The sequence below is a fragment of the Parasteatoda tepidariorum genome, chromosome 5 (assembly GCF_982258835.1).
Source record: "Parasteatoda tepidariorum strain Cologne lab strain chromosome 5, Ptep-v5.0, whole genome shotgun sequence".
Lineage (NCBI taxonomy): Eukaryota > Metazoa > Arthropoda > Arachnida > Araneae > Theridiidae > Parasteatoda > Parasteatoda tepidariorum.
The window spans coordinates 68603807-68626886 of NC_141759.1; the positions used below are offsets into that span (position 1 = coordinate 68603807).

Here is a 23080-nt window from a genome sequence, read left to right on the forward strand (position 1 = left end):
TTAGGTTTGAAAAGAAAATTTATCATTGATAAACAATAGAAAGAGAATTATTAATAATAATTAGAAAAAACTAAGACAACAAAAATAAATAAGCACATAAATAATACTAAAAGTAGCATAAATATAATAAATAATATAAGTTAATTATGTTGACAAATCAAATTATTTTTGAAAAAGGAAATTTGAATACATTTTTCCTTATTTTTTAAGAACTTTAAGTATACAATTTTTAAAGATAAGTTTCACTGGGAAAACAAAATTTAGTTGGCACACATCCAAACAATTCAGTTAAATCTTTAAAAGTCCAACAACTTTGAAAAACCTCTTCAATTTTTTATAAGTCAGAAAAAAATTAAAAAATTGTTTTTCGCTTGTATGTCTCGTTACTTTGCATTAGTCCTTTTTCACCAAAATATAGTTTACTTTAATCTTGTGAATGCAAAATTTAGCTTTAAGATTTGATTTAAAAAAAATAAAAAATCCCGTCTCATGCACAAAATCGAAGTTTGCAAGTCAGGTTTCTATTTACGCTTAAACATGCCTGAAAATATGTTAAAAAAACCAAATCATTCAAATTTATTTAAACTGGTGAAATTTTTAAAGCCAGTTCTTTTCTTTAAACTAAAGAAGTGACTTAAAAAAATCCATTAATATTTTTAATTTCATACACAGCATAGTGCCTCAACAAATGACAACAATCACCTTTCTTTCTTCGAAACAAGTGAAAGCATTGAATAAAAAGTAAAAAAAATGATCTTTCTCTTTCCTTTATTATGAAACTGAGAAGACTTATTTATTTTTACTCTAGTGATTGAATACAAGGATAAATTCACCATTAAAATGACTAAATGAGGGCAACTTTAGGAAAAGAGGTCAAACCGACTACATAATCGAAATGTCAACAAAAAGCGTGTATAACGATTTAACTATGAAAAGGATACAGTTGTCTTTAAACAAGTATTGCGTCTTGACAAGGAAGTTAATATATTATTTAACCTTCACTCCAATAATTGGTTTTTTCATCCCTTCTTTACTGAATTCTATACTGTACTCATTTCAAAATTTAGATCTAATTTTCTCTCAACTCTTCGCAATATCCATAAAAATAACGCTTTTACTTTTCAGTATTTTTTAAAAATTATGTCAAGATTATTAAAATCAAGAGTACATTATTTGAAAAATTTGTTACATCTTGAAAGAATAAAATATTTGTAACGAGAGTTAAATTGCAGATAACGAGTACCATTTTTATTATATGCAGAAAATTCATATATATATAGAAAATTCATATTCATATATATATATATATATCTTTGCAACTTGTTTTAAATTTTTTATAACGATTAATTTTGTGAATAAAATTCGTCAAGATGGACATGAAAATTATTAAAAATTCGAACTGTGATAAATAAAACTGAATATCTTTTAAAATATTTCATATGCGATGTGATTCATCCTATTAGTATTGGAAATTTACTTTACGCTTCAAACGGTCGAATTTACTCGAATGCTAAACTGAACCATTGTATCATGAAGATTTGCTGCTACCAAAATGAGGCCTTAATTCGTACCATAATATCCATTAAGTCAAGTAAAAGATTATTTGATCTGCGTTACTGTGGTACAACTCGCTCAAAATATTTGAACTGAGTTGAATCTGCAGAAAATTCAGAATGAATCTGCAGAACCCTCAGAAATAAGTTACAACCCTTATAATCATATACACGTTCAACGTAAGCGAACTTATTTCAAATCAAATTAAATAAAGACTATCATCACTTCGATATTGATCTATTATCATCATCAAATTACATTCAATACCTGTCCGTTAAAATTTTAAATGATATGGAAGAAATGACTTGTAATTTTAAAGAGCTGTTTAAAAAGTACAGTAAAAAGCATATTGAATAGTTGAGCACAATGATTGAAAGACTTGCTGTTCTTGTAGGGACAAGCGCACAATGGTTGAAGGACTTGATGTTCTTATAGGGACAAGCAAGTAAGATGTTAACAGGTATAGAGAATATCTTAAGACAATGGTGAATGTTTGGTATAAGATGCAGAGGTATCAACTTAGTTCATGTAACGTAAAACAGCTGTAAAAACACATAAGCCTTCGGTTTTTTGCTCTCTCGGTTTTATGTTTGAGCGCGAGAGAGCCTAACGCAATAAAAGGGAGACAGACATCTGTGTAATAATAACTTACTATTCTCTATTTCAAGGTCACATTTCAATCATCTGCTTTTTGGTCGGGTGTGTGAACGACCTAGTGTACTTACCCTTTTTACCTAGGATTTCTTCCCATTTTTTTGTAAATATATTTTATACATATTCAACTGTTTTTTTTTCTTTCCTTCTATTTTTTCTCCGATTCTAGAAAGTTTTGCAAACGAAGTAGAAAAAGGCATGTCACAGATGACAGCAACCGTAGAATGCTCTCTGTGGGAAATCTTTAATTTGCAAACTTCGCCGATCAGCTTGACAACTGGAATTTTTTTTATTTATTCGTTTCACGAAATTAAATGGTAAAATATTTTGAGGCGTTATCTCGGTAGTCAAATGATACTATAAAATTTGTAACATCAAGGATAAGCGCTTTCTTACTGCCACTTAAGACAGATAAAATGTGCAATAACAAGGATAAGCGTTTTCTTACTGCCACTTAGTCTGATAAAATTTGCGATAACAAGGATAAGCGTTTTCTTACTGCCACTTAGTCTGATAAAGTTTGCGATAACAATGATAAGCGTTTTCTTACTGCCACTTAAGACTGATAAAATGTGCGATAACAAGGATAAGAGCTTTCTTATTGCCACTTAAGACTGATAAAATTTGCGATAACCAGGATAAGCTTTTTCTTACTGCCACTTAGTCGGATAAAATTTGCGATAACAAGGATAAGCGTTTTCTTACTGCCACTTAAACCGATAAAATTTGTGATAACAAGGATAAGCTTTTTTTTTTAGCAATATAGTTTGATAAAATTTGTGATAAAAAGAATAAATGTTTTTGAGCAGTTTAATTCCATAAGATTTGTGAACATGTGGAATATATTTCTCAATTTTATTTTGAAACTGGATGACACTGTTACTGAGTTCGTGTAATCGATCACGGGGTAAATGAAAATTTAATTAGAAAGGTAACAGTACACAATGTCTACACATTTGGTAATTAATATATAATATAAAACGACAGATATAATCGATGGTATCTTATTTTATCACATTAGACTCATTAACTGCTACTACCTATAGATAAATTTCAATTTCAAATGCATATTGCAACCACTAACTTTTTGAATATCGATTAAAAATACACTTCCCATTTTATTCAAGCAACTAACAAACAGGTTATAACAAACATTAAATTATAATTAATATTTTAATAGCGACACTTTCCTTCTTTTAAAATTGATGATAAACTTTCCATGTGACGGTAAAATCATGCTACACTATCAAATGCTTTCCCATCCCTACGAAGAGTTTTAAAACAAAATGCACAAACTAAACAGTACATTAATGAACACAAAACGATGTTTGAAAATCCACAAATGAAAATAAGTTCAGTCATAAAAATAAAAGCTAAACAAATCTTTAACAAAGTGATTTTTTGTTCTCCATTTGTGAAATCACATTAAGCAACTCGCTATCAGAACTTATTACCATAATTTAACATTCAGCGACAAATATCGTTGCAATATTAATTATAAGAACGAAGTTAAATTGTGCAACGTTAAAAATATTTTTATACATAATTACTACTAAAAAATAATATTGATATCTAGTCATCTCACTGACAAAACCTGGCAAATGAAACATTAGTCCATTAGGGCAAAGAAGCATTTCTTGGATATCGTCCTAATTTCGGAGGGAGGGAGGGAGAGAGAGGAGCAGACAGCAACGTGCGGCGGATGTCCATTTCCGATAGGACAGGGGCATTGACCTATATGCATTGCCTACTAGGTGAAAGTGCAATGCAGGAAAAGAAAGAAGCGACATGAGACAAGGAATTAAATTATAATCATTCACAGAGGATGTAAATTAACCGACGTTTTTTGGAGTGCGCGTTAATGTCGAGGAAATGGATACAATTAGCATCACATTAGATAAGTTATAAAAAAAATTGTTACAGACATTAAAAGAAATCTCTTTGTTGATTTCGCTTATAAAATGCTGTTATGGGCCCTAAAAGAATTTGGTAAAACTTAAAGAATAAAAAGTAAGCTCATTTATGAAAAAGAATTATAATAATCATCAAAAACATTTTAGGAAAGTTTAAGAAAATTAGTAAGTTTGCTCTAAAAAATTGTATAAGTAATAAAAATATATAATATACTTCTTGATATGATATTTTTTATTTAGTCTTTGCTTTGTTAATATTGATGTGTTATTAATAGTTTTCCGTATACTAAAAATTATGTTTTCGCATTCAGTTATTAACATTATGTTCAAAAGCATTATAAAAGATAAAAATTGTATAAGTATTAAAAATATATAATCTACTTGTTGATATGATATTTTTATTTAGTCTTTTATTTGTTAACATTGATGTGTTATTAAAAGCTTTACCATATACTAAAAATTATTATTTCACATTTAGTTTTTTAACATTATGTTCAATATCATTATAAAAGATATATCTTTGCCACTGATTGATAAAAATTTTCCGCATACTGAGCGGTGTGATAACGCTCCTGTTAGAAACCCATACCCTCAAATAAAGAGTTAAAATTAAACCAAGCAACCGTTTAAGCTGGATCCTAATATCCTGTATTCAAATTCAGAAACATCTATTTTGCATGACATGGCTCAACCACATTGGTTTGCAGAAAATCTTAAAATGTTAAGATTTGCTACAGATTTAACATGGTTCCTAGAAACGTTGGTTCTAAGCGAACCAACATTTTTATCAGCATACAAAATAACAAGTTGTTAGGTTTTTCACACGATCAATTCCACAAGACGTTGACAAATAGGACTACAAGTTCAAAAAATAACAATTTTTTGTAGCTTGATCGTAGGTGACGCCCTTTTACCAAATAATATTAATTCAAGGAATTTTCGGCGGAAAAAAAGCGTGCATTCACATTTATAAACACATCTAAAAATTGTATTTTTAACATTCCACTTCGTAACAGCCCCAAAGATCATTGACCCTGTGAGACTACTACGGGATTGACCCAGTTATAAGACCCACACCTTCACATCAACATAGCCCTCCTATCAACAGCGTGGGAAAAATCCCGCACAGGTCTTGAATTTTTATATTTTATTTCTTCTGTCTATAAACAAAACGGTGGACGCCTCAGCTTTTACTCCAGCTATAAAATAGCACTATAATATTACTTCTCATTCAGGGGAGGCTATACTATAAGGGGGGAGGAGTAAATAGTCGAGCGTGGGAGGGGAGAAAATACCATCCCCCTCCGTGCCCATTTTACACTATATTTTTAGTTATCAGTCTGAGAAACGGAATTTGGGTCAAGTAAAGATGTTAGGTGGAGTTTGCTGAATGAGAACTAGAGGTAAAACTTTTTATATAAAATTAAGGCGGTATAAATACGACATCCGGGTTTTCAGAAAATAATTTCTCTCTTTCGACTTCAAAAAATAATAGTTGTAATTATTTTAGAGGAACTCGTAAACCTTTATTTACTAAATAGCCTTCTCTCCCGAAGAGTAAATTGCTATTTTCGGCAATCTAATAAATAGAGTTGACTCTTTGTTCTTCAAAATCATAAATAAAAATAAAAGACAAAAAAAATTGAATTCTATTGAAAAAAAATTGAACCAAAATACAATGAAGATCATACTTGTGACAAGAATAATAAAAATAATCTTGTTACAATGGAAATCATACTTTTAAAAAGAAAAATTAAAATAACAATAATATTTTTTGTGAATTTAAAACAGATGCTTTATTTAGAACTGGCAGTGGATAGAAAAAAAATAGTAATTATTTATATATATATTTTTGTTTAATTTGTTTATTTAAAATTTATTTATGTAATAAATTTTTCTCATTAATTACAGGTGAAACACACTGTAAAGAATTACGGTAAAAAGTAACAGGACTTTGAGAGCCAAAATTTCTTACCTTAAAATCCATTTATACAGTGAAGTTTTATGGAACAAAAAATCCGATAAAATGGAATTTTTAGAGTATTATTTACTGTAACATCACTAAATTACTGTAATTCAATAGAAAAAATACTGTAAAATTAGCAATATGAAATTTTAGGATAAAAATAAATTTTATAGAGGCTGCACTCAGTGTGCCAGAACTCTTTACCGTAATTTGATACGGTACTTTTCACGGTGTTTTAAAATAATACGCGTTTTAAAAATATAATAAAATACTTTATATTAAACATAAAATAGAATAAATGGGGTATCAAATTTGCATGAATTATTGGATGTAGAAATACAAGTACGAAATTTAATAGGTAAAATCTAAGAATAATTTAACGGACAGATGATTTTATCTTTAAAATTATTATTATTATCTGTTATAATCAAATTAAGTTCGGGGTAATTAAATTTTTACACATTGCTTGGATTTAAATCACATAAGTTGTTAATTTGAAAATACAATTAGTGTGTTAATTGCAGATAATGAATAAATTTGAGATTCCATAAAAGATAATGCAAAAGCATTTTTTTTAATTAAAAGTTTCAATAGAAAGATTGAGAATCAAAAAAGTAACATCTGAAAACTCAGGGCATTTTTAGCAATTGGGAAAAACGTTTTAAATTTTAGATTACAGACAACACTGTCACAAGTGATACAAATAATTTGTTAAGAAACAGTAGAGACGTTTTAAGCTGTCTTTCTATTTTTATTGACCACCTAAATACACTAAGCACCTGATATCTAACTATTTTAATAAAGTAATAATTATAGTTTTATTATAGAAAAATTTGAACTTTATTAAATAAAGAAACTAATTACTATTTATTGGAAAATACGAAAAAAATTGCTGCATGAACCTAAAAACACGTGAGCGTTTCGCTCTGGTTATTCTAGAATAATCCTTCGCTTTAGTTTTCTGTGTTCTTGTTCATTTAAGACAACATGTTACAGCACACTAAGAAATCGAACAGGTTTTTTTCTTATCGCAGGTTTATAAAAAGCACGAATTGCAACTAATTTCCTAGGGGTTTTTACTTACAAACATACAAAACTAGAGAGAAATAAAAAAAATAAAAAAATCCGTAACTCCATTTTTTTATTTGTGTTGCGTACTCTTTAACCCTCTCAGTATTCGTGATAGGTAAAACTAAATAAATAGTCAAGGTCATATAAGTAATTACACGTGCAGTAGTAAGTCGACAGAGAATAACGATCAAAGTTTTTTCTCAATGGCAAATGCTTTAAAAAAAAATAATATCTTAGAAATATGCTAACATTTTAAGTTTTAAGAAATTAGTAACTAAAAATAAGATTTAAAAATAACCTAAAAATATTAAAACTGAAAACATGAAAAAGTAACCTTGCCTTATATGCTTATGCTAAAATTACTAAGCTTGCTATGCAATGCCTTATATACTTATTATACTTATCAAAAATTACGAGTATAAAATTTCAAGAGCAGAAATATTAATATGAAGAATTTCAACAGATTAATCAATAAAGATTTGAAGAGGATTATTTTCCAAAAATAATGCTTGTGAAAGGAATCATACTTTCTTCTTAGAATAAATAATACACCGGTATATTTTTCCTTTAATTCAAGTAAGAATGTTATCGGTAGAAAACATAAGGAATATCAAATAAATCTGCATTTTAATCTCCACATTCGTAAATATATTACATATTATATATCACAGAGTCAAATACACAGTAGAAGTAAAACGCCGTTAAAATCATTACTCCATTTAAACATTTCCAAACATACCGTCAAACAAAGCAAACCGAAAATCATAATGTCTTAAAAATTTTACATGAACTACTTACGATTTGAAGTGAACAATATAAAAAATTTAAAAGATCCTCTTTTATTTATAAGAAAAAAATAATAGCGTATTATTAATTGACCACGACCGCTAAAATTTATTTGGGCTACCTATTTTTTCGACAGCTTTTAAAAAAAAATAAAATGTAGGTCAATTGTTTTCTTATGTGTTCAAAGCTCAAACTACTTTAAAGCAAACTAAAGACATACAACTAAAAACGGATTTCCTTTTTTTTTTTTTAAATCACGATTGCTTAAAAAGAAATTCCAAAATAGTATTCTTACAGATTAATAAAAAAATTTCAGCAATTACATTAAAGAATTTATATTTTTAGAGCTGTACTGGAAATATAAAGCAGAGCTGTAATAAAAAAGACTGTTAAAAACATAGAATCAAACAAGAAATGTTAAACAAAAGATATGTTTTGCGTGTAAGTTTAAACTATTTGTTACTGTGCCAGGTTTTAATGAATTAACAAACTTTATCAATTGAATGAAAAAGAAAGAAAGAATGAAGCAATGAAAAGAAAGAATCAAACTTATTTTAAAGTATTTAAATTTTATTGTTGCTTTATTGCAAAATTCGAACAGAAATCCGATTTGCCTATAACAAACAGAAGTGATCGAAAAATTTAAAGAACATAAAAAGTTCACTTTCTCTCTTCGAGGTTACTATCTCCTTCAAACGAAATATTGAATAGACACCATAACCAAAATTAGGTTCTTCCGTAACACTTTCTTTGATCAGAATATTTATTAGAACTGGTGAAGAACATCAGCTGCTTAAAGCAAATTAATGAAGAAAAAATCTGAAAAGACTTTCAAACTTCTAAGTATCTGTTTACTGTTAACCATACTACAGCAGGGTTAATGCTTAAATTTTAGGTCACCATTAAGTTAAAAAAGCATTTAAAAATCTGTTGCTTTATTGCCAAATTTGAACGGAAATCCTGTATGGCTATAACAACCACGTGTGATCGAAACAATATAAGAGCATAATAAAGTTCACTTTCTTTGAGGTTACTTTTCTTTCCAAACAAGCAATGAATAGACACAAAACTAAAATAAAGTTCTTCCGTAACACTTTCTTTGAACAGAAATTTTACTATAACTGGTAATAAACATCAGCTGCTTAAAGAGAATTAAAGAAGAAAAAATCGGAGCAGTTTTTCAAACTTTCAAGTATCTGTTTATTGTTAATCATACTAACGGCTACAGCAGGGTCAATGTTTAAATTTTAGGCCACCTTTAAGTTAAAAAAGCATTTAAAAATCTGTTGCTTTATTTCAAAATTCGAACGGAAATCCTTAAGTCACGTGTGATCGAAACAATATAGATAGATATATAATAAAGTTCACTTTCTTTGAGGTCATTTTCTCTTTCAAATAAGATGTTGAATGGATACAATAAACTGAAAGTGAGTTCTTCCGTAACACTTTCTTTAACTGGACAAGAACACCAGCTGCTTAAAGCAAATTAAGAATTCAAAAGAAATCAGGACATCCTAAGCTTCATAGCAGATTTTTTTCGCAAGAGTTTAAAGACTCACATAGATTTGTTTACTAACTGTTATACTAACGGACTAGCAGGGTCAATGTTTATTTTCTAGGCCACCAGTAAATTCTGAAAGTATACAAAAAGCTTTTGCTTTCTAACAAAATTCGAACGGAAATCCTATGTTTCTATTACCAGGTGAAAGTAAATAAAAATTTGCAAAAGAAAGTTCACTTTCTTCGGGGTCACTTTCACTGAACAGTAAAACTCTTTTGAAAACCTAAACAAAATGTAGGCCAATGTTTTGTTGCCAATTTTCCAATGGGTTGAAAAACTTTTACAACAATGCCTGATGATCGGATATCCGATTGTTTTCTTCTAAACATGTTCATTTACGACAAAAGCAACTAGGCCAAAGTTATAAAACATTGTTTAAACTTCAGCACTATCATGCTCTTGAATATCGAACGGATATCCGAAAGTGAATTTGAAGTGCCCACCTGGGCCATCCTTTTCGTTAAAAGAAAAAGGGAAATTTTTAACGAAAGTGAACAACCACCTTTGCAAAAATCCAATTTCTCTTTCGGGATCACCTTAAAAGGGAAACAGGAAAATAGGTGTAGCATCTAAGTGGGTCAACAAGTTTTGGAGAATTATGTACCCGCAAAAATGAAATTCGCTTTTAACGGGCACGTTCTTAAAAATCGAACGGATATCCCGATCATGGTGGTAGCGTTAGATTTTCTTGCTGTTTAACAGATGATGTCGATTTTTCTGGTGGAAATCGTTCATTGAGATCGGAAGTAAGAGCAAGGAGTGGTAAGTTAGTGCACTTTCGCTGTAACACCTTACTGTCCCAGAAAACGCAAGTGGGTCGAATAAGATACAAGCTGGAATAGACAAATAACTGCTTTCATTTTCATACTAGGATTCGTATTTCTTTTCCTCTTCTAGAAGAAACGGGTATTTGGCTTTTACATTTAACTCTAGTTATTAGTTAAACTTCAGTTCAATAAATTATTGATGTCATCGCAAAAATGAAACGAAAGAAAAATGACAAATGGAATTACTTAAAAGTTGGATAATATCAGCCGCAATTGATATTTGGCCTTAAACGTTTCAGAAAAAGGGTATAAAGCTCAATGATCTTATACACAAAGAATCTTTAGAGAGAGAAAAAAAAATTATAAGGTAAATTCAACAGGGGGAAAAATCTGCAATATTAAGATCTTAAATATTGTTTTAAAATTTTATAGTTTTAAAATAATTATCTTTAACAATATTCATTTAAAAAAAATTACTAACATTAAAATTTAAAATAAAAACAACTAAAAAATATAAGTTTCTTAACTTAGAGCTGAGGAATAACTATGGATTAAACACTTTATTTATAAAATTAAGAATCATTAAATTTTTTTTCATAAAAATGTACTGAAATGAATACATATAAATCATGATATTAGGAAAAATTATCTGAATACAAAAATAATTATAAAAGAGAAACTCGTAAGTCATTAAAAAAAGTTATAATGCAGATACATAAAAAGAAAACATAGTCTATTACAAAAATAAAAAAAAGAAGTATAACTTTTAAAAAATGCGGAAAAAGGATATGTTAATTTTAATTTAAATGTATGACTTATAAAAATTAGCATAAAAGAGAAACATGTCTCTCAGTTTAAACAGAATAATTTTAAGCAGTTTACAGTAAAATATTGATTACACATCGATACAAAAAGATAGAGATAATTTGAATATTTTCGCTCTTCCTTTTTCAAGTACTTTAACTTCAATGATATTTTACATTTTTATGTTTCTAATGGTATCATTGCTTCCGCAAGTAACTATAATTGATTCGAAATATTCTACAATATCAATTTGAAAGGAAATAGGTTACATAACAAAAACATTTACCTTTATTTTACACGTAGTTTTTCTTTTTATTTAAACAGGTTAATTAAATACATCAGTCATTTTTTACGCGATAATGTTTCAGATAGATCTTCAACGAAATAAACGTCCTTGTGCCAGTTGTAGGATTTTTATATCAAGGTAAAAATTATTAACATAAAAGCAACGCATGATTAGCACAGACAATAAGCAAAATTTGAGAGAATTGTAAGAACAGTTATTCTAATCGGTAGGTATAGTATAGAATAAGGCTATGAAGCGTAATGAGCCGAAGATTTACTTTTCATCATTTATCGAAATACTTTATGCATCGCTACTCAGTGTGTCTATTATAACTCATGAGGTAGTAACATGTGTCAAGGACCCGGAAAGGACGACCTTGATGTTTTTTTATTTATTTAATTCTATGTAATAGGGATAAAAAAAAAAACCTTTTTACTCCCCATTCCGCAATTAGAATCGTCAGGGGGCAATTCTACCCTTTCGTTCCAAGCCAGGCGCACAACCGACCCTGAACTTCAAGGGGGAAAACTATTTCCCGTATGTGTGTCAAGAAAAAGATGGCCTCCAAAAAGTCCCGTTAGGCCCCGAGCTACCCCGATGTACGCCAGCAACTCAGTTCTTGTGTTAAAAACTAAGGTTAAAAGCGTCCAACTTACAACGACCTCCAGCAATTGATATGAAAAGGAATTACTCATGTATTTTACAACTGATTTTTCCCTCCTTAAAATTGAGCTTTTAGCGAAAAATACTTAGCTTTGAATAAATAATATGTAAAATTAAATTTTGAAAATGTATATTTTAATTTTACTTACAGTTTACAAATGTTTGAGATATTAATTTTGGATATGAACTAATATTTGTCAGAAACAAATGTACTTATAGTTGAAATAAATCCAAAAACTATTTATCATAATTTAAATACTGTTTTCTAGAAGAATAAATCTAATTACTATTGACTATTTTGCGATATGTATTCTATTCACTATTAATCACACCACATAATAAAAATGAAATAATCACAGTTGCGAATTAATAAAGCAATAAAGTGCTTGTTGCTGAATAAAAAAAATTTATAACTACTTAAAATAAATTGTATCGTGAAAACACTATTTTAAAGCAAATGAAATTTGTCAATAACATTAAGTATTTTCTCTACTCAAAGTTTTTGAAATGAAATAGCTGCTATAAAAAAATATCGCAAACATAAACATTTTATTCAGAATACGGCTTCAATCCTCATAACAGAAAATAATTACCTATCGATAAAAACTAAATGGTTAAAAAAAAGTTATTAAATTAAAACATTAAATTTAAAAAGTTCTCATAAACACACAGTGTATACTGCTGGCCATATGTGAATAAAAGTAATTTAAGTCATGCATCTAAATTTATCAAATAAAAGAACAACACGATATCATGTTTACCAAACTTCTTTTTTTAAACTATTACCATAATATGCCTGACACGAAAGTAATAAAATACAAGGACCAGCGTGATTTTAAATTAAACATGACATTGGGGCAACTATAGCGTCCTTGAAACCCACAATTATTTATCTTCACTGAAAACAATATAACTTGAATGTAATTTAATAAATTAATCTTTAAGCCAAATAACAATGCTCAAAAAATTAATCAAAGGAACAAAAAGTATCTAAAATAATATCAATTAAGAACAGTTTGAAGAAAGTTCGTAAGCAATTTCATTAGTTTGATTGATTATCGATTATTTTTACTTTTATTACATATATTTAATGATTTCGTACGGCCCATAGCAAGTTGCATAATATTATAATAAAAATGATATCACTACGATTTGTATAAATAATATCACTTGATTTCTTTACATAATAATTTAAATACTAACTATAAATATATAATTGCACGTTTCGCATAAGTATTTAACTTGCAAAAATTTTAAAATTGAAACTTGTAAAATGTGGAGTATTTAATATTCAATATTAAATATTAAGACAAAATCTCACACATTAGAATTACAAATACTTATATTATAAATTGAAGTCAAACTTAGAAAGTCACAGCTTTCAAAATTTTAAGAGAAAATTCATACAACTTAAGTTAAATACATATTTAGTTAAAATTTTTAAAATCAAAGCTGAAACTCGTTTAAGTATTTAAGTAAAATTTAAAACTTGCATGTTGAAAGAATTTTCTTGTTGCATTGAAATGTAATCAGAAACTGATAATCTCTTAAAGCTTTTAAATCAAAAATTATGTAAGCTGTAATTTATTTGTAAATTGTAAATGTAACTTAAATGAATGGAAAAAGGTTTTTATGTTATTGGGAATTTTATTGTGCACTTGTATTTGTTAAATATACACTATCTTGAGAAGCTGTAACTCTTAAAAATCTTATAGCTGATGCGCATTTCTAGTAAATCGCATCTGCGTATGCTGCATATTTGTGCGTAACTTGTATGCAATGTAAATTATGCACTCGAAGTTTTTTTTCTTCTGAAATTAGTAACCATATTGTATAATTGTATTTATTAACGCACATTGCATTAAAATGTACCAAGAAATTAAATTTTAGAATATTTTTTTGTTAAAGCCAGTTTTTTACAAAGCGCACCAGCCCGTATAGAGTGCTCACAAAAAAAAAAGATTTTTTTTTCGAGTTTAGTCGCAACTCATTGTTTTTTATGATCGCCCCATTCAAGTCACTTCAAAAGAGTTTCCCACATACGGAAAGGAAGAGGTGAAAGAGGTAAAAACTGAATTAAAAAAAAAAAAGTATGAAGATAAGAGAAAAAAAGTTAACCTTGCAAAATAGAAAAAAAAGTCGGGCAAAAAGGGCTAAAGTGGAAAGACCTTCCTGGGAAAAAATGCCTCATCAAGTAGTACGGTACTGATGCAGTTAGTACGACGGCGGTACACCAGCTGTTATGCAGATAGTTGGAAAAAGTGAATGTTTTTCTGATTGGGGAAAAAATCATGGTTGTGTATAAAAAATTAAAAACTTGGGTTAGGCCAGAGAGGATGAATAAAAAAGGGGTGTTGGGTTATTCCTTACCCCCCGCGACAGATGCGGGAATCGTGAAAAGGGGGCGCCCCACACCCATAAAACGGAGATGACGCTCGTCTTATTTTTTTACACCGAAGAGAAGGCTTTCCTTTGCTAGGCAAATGTGAGGAGGGAAAAAAACAGGTACTAAACGGTTGTGCATTTCCGATATTTTTTATTCGATTTTTATTTAAGGATAGACGCACCCAATCGAACAAATACAGTTGAAAATACTCTCAAAGTTACCATTTGATATACACACGAAATAAAAATTGTTTCATAGCAAACGATCGTAATAAAATTATTAATATTATTAGTATTAATAACCTATTAATTACTATTAATCAGCAAAAGACAAATGTTTGATCGAATATGGGCACAATTTATAGAATATGTAAGAATCGAGTATTACAACTGATTTCAGCTTTATTTTCAGCCCTATAACGTTTGGAGCTTAGGCGAAGTTTCGAAGAATTATTTAAACTGAGTGTACTTAAGAAAGGTAGTCTACATAAAAATTATATCCCTACCGTCTGGCCATCATGAGATGGATCCCCGACTTCACAGAGAGCAAAATTTACTGAGAGCTCATCTCGTGATGGCCTGACAGTAGGGATATAATAGTTATATATAATTTATAAGTAGACTACGTTTTTATATGATTAATTAATGATTTATAAGTAGACTACTTATTTATTTGTAGACTACGTATGGCCAGACAGCAATCATAAATTCACTTTTTTTTCCAAAGATATCATTCAGAAACTGTTATCAAATATCACATATTCAACATAAGGTAAAATAAAAATTCCTTTAAAAAAAATAATACGGGTATATTTTTAAAAAAAAATTTCACTCAGTAAGCTATTGCTGTAATAAATATTTTTGAATTCATAATAATAACTCGCCTAAAACAGATAAAATTAAAATCAGGAAACACATAAAGCCATTGAAAGCTAAAGATTTACTATTCACCATTCCTCAAACATACAAAATAAAAGTAATAGTAAGAAAATATTACGAATCATATCTTATATTTAATCTGACTTTCATATTAAAAAAAATCCATGGATAAAATATAATAAAAAATAATCCATGGATAAAATATAATAAAAAATAATCCATGGATAAAATATAATAAATAATAATCCATGGATAAAATATGACATCTTCTTTTCAAGGATCATATAGTCATTCTTAATTCATTAGAACGTAGCAACAAATTTGTCATCTGAATAACACTAGAGTCAAAAGTCATTTCGTCAATTTTTTACTGATTATTTGGATCAAAATCTAACGCCTGGTTACCCCGCTTTTCAAGGTGAAATCAAACTTAATTCAAATATAGACCTTGCATTCCATTTTGGGGAAAAAATCATCCACCAGGATTTGACAGTTAACTGTTAAATGTAACCTTCACACATTATTTAACTTCGGATCGCAATTTTTTATTTTGAATCAAGGTCTAATGCAGAAGAAAGGATGAACTTTTTAAAATATTTGTTTACAATTAAAAATGACTTATTAATTTGTTAAAAATTAAAGAAGGAATATTTTATTCACCTTTTAACAATTGATTTATATTTCTAATTAAAAAAAATACTTGCATTTTATAAATGCATTAAATATATACATCAAATATTTATTAAATAACATTTTTTAAAGTATTGTAATATTTCATAAAATATGTTTTACACTGATTTCATTGTATTTGTAAAATTTAATTAATGTTTTTATTTTTATTTGAATCTGGATCTAATTCATAATGAATGATGAACTTTTTAAAATATTTTACCTATATTTAAAATATTTGCTTATAACTAAACTAACCGACAAGGAAAATAAAAAAAAAAATTAAAAGGAAGCTAGAGTAGTTGTTGTTATTGACAGAAAAATGATGCAAAATAAAAACATGACATTTACTTTATCTATAACTCATCGCCTGTCAAATAAAATACAGCAAAATGTGATTGTCTTTTTACTATCACAAAAACAAATGTTGAATCACGTTTTATTGTTGGTATAGTAAATGATTGTTTTCAATTCGTAAAGGGAAACAATAAAATAAGGTTTAAAAATAGTTTTAGAAGGACAAGTCATATTGTTTGGAAAATGAATTAAAAGAAACATCAATTTAAATACGTAATACATACAAAGTTAATCACTTTATTTGAAATAAACTTGTTAAAAAAAAGTTTCCTTTATTTTATCATATCATACAACGATTAAACATGCTAGCTTTTCTACGAAATTTACCTAAATGAAACTAGCAATTTCTAATTTACCACGGAGATTTCGACAAAATATTTATTTAATGATAAGGCTCCTTCATGCTTATTACTTGGAAAAGTCAATTCATTTTCCTTTATTTTTGTTTTGTTGAAATTTAAGATGTTTTGAAAGAAAACTTAGTAGAAGTTACTCATCAAAGATAATGAATTTGTGAAATCACTAAAAACTCAAAAAAGTAAGTTTATCAGCAGAGGTAAAATACAGGAGAAAAATTTCATCAATCTCATCTTAAAAATCATCATCACCCTAATTTCTCTTTAAAGAAATATCAATTTTACCAACGAGATTTTAAAACAAACGGAAAATATATGAGTATTACAACAGCAATTTTATAAAATTATATCACAAATGTTTATAAAATGCATTAAAAAAATCATTATAAGTGAAATGTATCCATAGTTATTAGGATTTAAAAAATATATGTATAAATTTATAATTATGAGTTTAAAAATTATTTAAACGCAGGCTAATTAATACATAATATTTTACACATTTGTGAGATAAATAGGCTTTTATGCCCACAGCAGCAAAAATTTAATATAATAAAAGGGAAAGCTTTTTATTTTTTAAAAAAATAAATAAATAACATATACACGGCCTTTCAACTTATGCAAAACTTCCCGGATTATAATTGCGGAAAATCAATGAATAATGTTTAAAATGAATGGCATATGAAATCACGCAGTTGAATTTTCGGTATACGTCATCGAAAAATAGTATAAAAATTAGGAGGGGGGGAAGAGTTGGAATCCTGTCAGTAGAGTGCATACAATCCTTTTTTTCCACATTCTATAAGTGAAGAAGCCAACGTTTTCAAGGTTATACCTCTTCTCCCTCCCTCCTCACTCTTTTTTTAATCTTCTTACCTTCGTCTTTCTATTTCACCCCCCCCCCTCCCAGAGCAGCAAGCAAGCACACGTGCCCAGTACTCCACTGAAAGGGATAGAACAAAAAGGGGAAGGGGGAATAAAAGTCGATGATGTCATCCGCAAATGTCATGAAAGCTGATTGGATGAATACCATCTCGATTCCAGGTAGGCGTGGAATGGAATAGGAGGGACTTCAAAAAAAAAAGCAAAAAAAAAAAAAAAAGCACGTGACCTTGAAGTACTCTTATTTCTTTTTAGAAAACATAAAATAAACTATCACTCGTAACTAAAACAAATTTTTATTTCCCTTTTGTTGACGTTCCATTTTATCACTTCAATTAGGTTTTATCAATCCTTTCCACTCGAAATGTGAAAGAAAGAATGCGAACGAACGAAAGTTGTTTATTTTTTTCCTTTACTTTGAAAGAAACTTAATAACTTTTTTAAACTATTAAAATTACTTTTTTCTTCTGTGATGCTTCATATAGATTTAAAATATGCGGGAAACCGGTTAGGCAGGCCTTTTAAAATGTATTACTAGCATTCCTAATCTTACGATATCTTTTCTCTTTAAAAAAAGTTTTAGCATGTCGGCCAGGAAAGACCCAAAATACAATTTTTCCCCCTCATAAATATAAGTTTTGCAGCATTGGACAAAGTAGTTTAAATAATTACAGTGCTAAAAAGTAGGGAGAAAAACAGGCTATGTTTAAGTCAATTTATAACTTTTCCATCAGTTCCATTATAAAGAGTGAGTTATGGGCAGTTAAAAACAATTAGAATGTTGAAAAAATTATTATGCTCCAAAATGATATTTACTTGGTAAACATTTAAATCATACATATAAGGCAATATATCATACATATAAAGCTGCTGCAATAATCTTAAATTTGATACATTTAATTTGATAATTATACCATACGAGTAATTCTATATATTTTATTTTTATTTGTAAAGCAAGTAATTATTTATTCAGAGACAAAATTTTGATACACGCAAGTTGCATCTCTGCCAAATACTTTATAATTTAACCTTAAAGTTGATTAATTGAGCAAGAAAAGAGTTTGTTGGTTTAGAACTAAATACAATAAGAGCAAGAAAAAAGAGAAAAAATTGTGTACCTCAAGAAAAATTGTAGTGAAACATGAATTGCACTGAACTTTATCAGGAAAAAGTACATTGCAATAAATTTTCAGATTCCTAAAAAATTAAAATTAGATGCCATTGCATATGATTATCACATGTAATCCAATGACTAGCATATTTAATTCCTAGATCCCATGGAAAATCATGCAATTCGCACGAATGAAATCAGCAAAATTAAAAGAATTGCAGATCCTGTGGAAAACCATGATCAAATGAATATATATCACAATTTTGTCTCACAAAATGTATTTATACAAATAACATCAAAACCTTAATTCACTCTGGTTGTATATATTTTAAGACCATAAAGAACTTATTTTTCCTATCTTCGTGATTCTGAATTAACTAAAATAAATCTTAAAGAAATAAACATTGATGTTTTTTTAATATTTTAATTAATTTAGTAATAAATCGTACATTTTAATTTCATTGCTCACAATAGCATAATGCTTTTAACAAACATGCCGATTTTTCCTATAAAATATCCATAAAATGTAATGATACCTAAAACTTAAAATTTCTATATATTAAAAAAAACTTCAATATAATCACGTCAAACCTAATTTCAAATTTATAAAAAAATTCAAAAACTTAAAAAACCAATGTGCTAAATTAATAGGCCACATATATGTGTGTACAAGAGTAAACACCTTAAAACACTTCAGGCCTTTTAAAAAGAAAATTTTTAAAAAAGTAAAATTGTTTCATAAGCCTAGGAGGAAGTAGTTAGTGATTCGAGAATGATAAATGATCTTAACAATGTTCAGTTGAAACAGTGTATTTTAAAATACCATTAAAACTGCTTATCATGTTCAGTTGAAACAGTGTATTTTAAAATACCATTAAAACTGCTTATCATTAAAGTTTATCTCCTACACGCTTCAGTCAACTTACTAAATAATTATTATTATATTCAATTTGAAATTTAATTTAAATGGAACGTTTTATTTAAACTTTAACAATTCAATTACAAATTAAAAAAACAATTTCATTTCATAAACGCAAGACTCAAATGATTTACTATTTATATTATGTTCATTAATATTTTTTTCTTAATTAACTATTAAATATTAAATAAATACATAATATAATATTTCATAAAATATATTTCTCACTGATTCTATAGCTTTCTTCAAAATTGTATTAAAAACTTTTTGAAATTGCTAATTATAAATGATGAGTATTAAGTTATATTTATTAAACATGAACACATATAATAAAAAGTTATTAAATCACATAAACTAGAGTCAAATATGCATTACAATAAACAAAAATATTTAATTTTTTCTCATTTCGCACAGTATTGTAAAACATAGTTTTGAACTAAAGCCTTCAATTAAAGATTAATTCTTAAAAAAAGCTATTTTAAAACCTTATAAGTAAAATATTATTATCATATTATTTGATGTATGATGCAAATTTGTTTCCATGTCAAAAAATATTGTAAAATGCATAAAGAAAAACTTAACATAAATTTTAATAAAAATTTAAATGTTAATGCTAAAATTATTCATTATGCTAATGAGAATATTGCAATATTAATATGAGTAATTTTTCAAGAAAATTTTTGTACTCATAATCAGTACAAAAAAATGCTCGACATTTTATAATTATGAAAAATTATTAATACAATCTCAAATAAATGTAACTATAATTTTCTAAGAAACTTTTTTAAGTTAATAATATTTTCTGGTTAATGCTAAAAATTATCTAAACACACTAGTAAATTTGATGAGTAACATAATAAAATAATTGCGATTAATTTGCCAAAAATTGATTCCTGAAAGAAAAAAAACTTTTTTTTTAAATTACATACTTTTTACAAATAATATGCTACTCAAAGTATATTATAATAAATATTATAACTTTGTTTCATTTTACATCAGTTACTCGGAAAATTATAATATAAACTATATGAGTTATATACCATACGTTAATAAAACTAATTTAATGATTAACTGTAGCTAATTTAAATCAAAATAATAAGTAAAACACGAATCGATCTTATTTTTTTATGTCAAAATATTACACAAATATGCATTGACAAATTAGTTTAATCACTTTCAAATTTCTGAAACATTAATGATTCAATTTGTAAACAAATGAACAATTTCTAATGTTTAAATTACTTATCAAAATTCCGTGCCAAAATTTATGAAAAATTTTAAAGAAGAAATTTTGCAAAATTATCTTACCTCTTGGCTGGTTGAGGACACCGGATGGCCGGTCTATTATGATGAGGATGCTCTAAGAAGTGTATAACTTCTAAGCCATAACTTAGTGGCAACATTGTAATACTTAATTTAAATAAAGACTAAAAATAAATCACAATGACGTCCTATCAATATGAATAAAAATAAAGAGCACACTGATAAAGTGACATGTATATATATGATGCTATGGAAACACGCGGTGAGACAGGAATCAAATGGAAGAATTAAAAACGCGCCGTTCCGAAATAAGAGAGAACGTCTCGTCACTGTGATGCGTAAGCTGCGAGTGAAGCTGCTTTACAGAGGAGAATTTGCTTGGCTTCAGTCAAGTTCAATGACTGATAGTCCTTGCTTAGCACAACATCACTGGGTTTTTCGCCGCTCTCCCTGCTCACTTGCAACCTGCATGGATTGAGAAAGCGGCATCTGGCGGGGAAGATTTGAACGAAAGAATTATAGGAAATTTTAGTTCGAAGATATCTGGGGGTATAAAAAAACATTAGTGTACTGTTCTGGTTTTTTGGCCTCTTATTGAAAGAGGTCATATTAAGAAAAAGTGTACTAGATATTTTTTTTTAGTTTAAATTCTGAAAACTAAATTCATTTCTCGTATGACTTTATACAATTAAAGAAGCATTTTGTATTTCTAAATTATTTTGATGTATGGCGAACAAATTTTAATTAACAATTTTGCATAAATAATTAGCGGGCTGAAATAATTATAAACTTAGCTACGCTTACAGGATAAGTAAGTATTAATTTAAACCGTTTATTTAAGTAAGTATGAAATTTCAAACTATTTTATCTTATCATTAGAAAGTATAGGTTCAAATCACCAGTTTTCTTTATTATTAATGATAATTACTTATAATCTGGTAGTAAAATTACGACATTGATATATTCAATTTCCAAATTTTTATTTAATTAAAAGTACATTTTACAAAGGAATCAGAATTAAAAAGCCATCGATGAGAGTATTTTTTAAGGAACAATAATGAACATTTTACCCAAATTAATAGTAATAAAGTAACTACTGTAAACATTACAGCTATTTGAAACCAATATTTAAAATATTCATTGGATAATAAATAAACCTGAATATTTTTCGAAAATAGAATTCTAGTTCCATCTCCCTTAAATGCAGAGGCCTAACTGGCATTCATACGATATTAGGGTTGAAATTCTGTATAGAAAAGATTGTTAAAACACGTACTATAACTGATTAAGACACAACTCTATTTTTAAAAAAACTGCCAATTCCAACGTTAAAAAACTTAACAACTTTGAATTATTTTAAGCATAACAGTGATAACAAAAAAAGAACATCATACCAATGAACAAAACAGAAAAACATCAATGGCGTAGCTAGATCACCCATCGTTTTTTTAATTTATTGTCGTTTTCAAATAAATGATCTAGTTCATCGCTTTTAATAAAGATCTTATGATTGATACAGATACTATGCATTCTTCGACAATACTTACAAACTAAAGTAAAAAGTTTTTTTGATTTGGAAGTTATCCTTCGATTCGAGATTGTGCAAAAAGGAATATCGTCCCTATGTTTAGAATAGAGTATTTCTTAATTTTTAGTGCATTGTACGATGTCAAAAATATTTGCTAGAACCGAAACTTTTAACACTCTTTAGTCCATACTAAAAAGTAAAAAAATATTTTTAATATTAATGTTTTAGTTTTTAATTTCATTAATTTAAATTGTAAGTCATATAAATTTTAAGTTTAAATATTAGCTTCTAAAATTGAAGCAAAAGACTATATAAAAATTTAAAAAGAATTTAATTTTTAAATTTTTATTTCGTAATAAACATTTGACCTATTTCATTCAAGTTTTAGGTTTCTACATTGTTTTAGATAATAAAAAAATTTGATTTCATCACAATTCAAAACTTTTATCGATTATTATTAAATTAAATAATACAAAATACTTTTAAAAAAGTTTTTGATTCGTGAAGCAAATTTGCATGATACTTATTACCTATTTCTTATATTATAACATAGGTAATTTATACATTCTAATCCTTATTCTTTTTATCATGTATTATAAATCTTACAATTATTATTATCATTGCAATTTTAAAAGTTATTAAGTAATTTCACGTATTATTTAAGCTTACTAGATATTTTCAATAAGTGTTTATCGCTGCAGGAATAACA

At 27.7% G+C, this 23080-nt stretch overlaps 1 protein-coding gene across 6 annotated transcripts in view; it reads right to left on the reverse strand.

Annotated features, from left to right (window-relative positions):
* The window catches only part of LOC107444682 (uncharacterized), a 165219-nt gene that overhangs the window by 28933 nt on the left and 113206 nt on the right, over positions 1-23080 (reverse strand). For 2 of the 6 annotated variants that reach the window (XM_071184848.2, XM_016058910.5), the window contains exon 1: positions 20889-21319. The exons of the other annotated variants lie outside the window; for them this stretch is intronic. In XM_071184848.2, the coding sequence (XP_071040949.2) occupies positions 20889-20983 (95 nt within the window). In that variant the 5' untranslated portion in view covers positions 20984-21319. Of the gene's footprint in view, positions 1-20888; positions 21320-23080 lie in introns of those variants that run through there. 6 annotated transcript variants of the gene reach the window in all.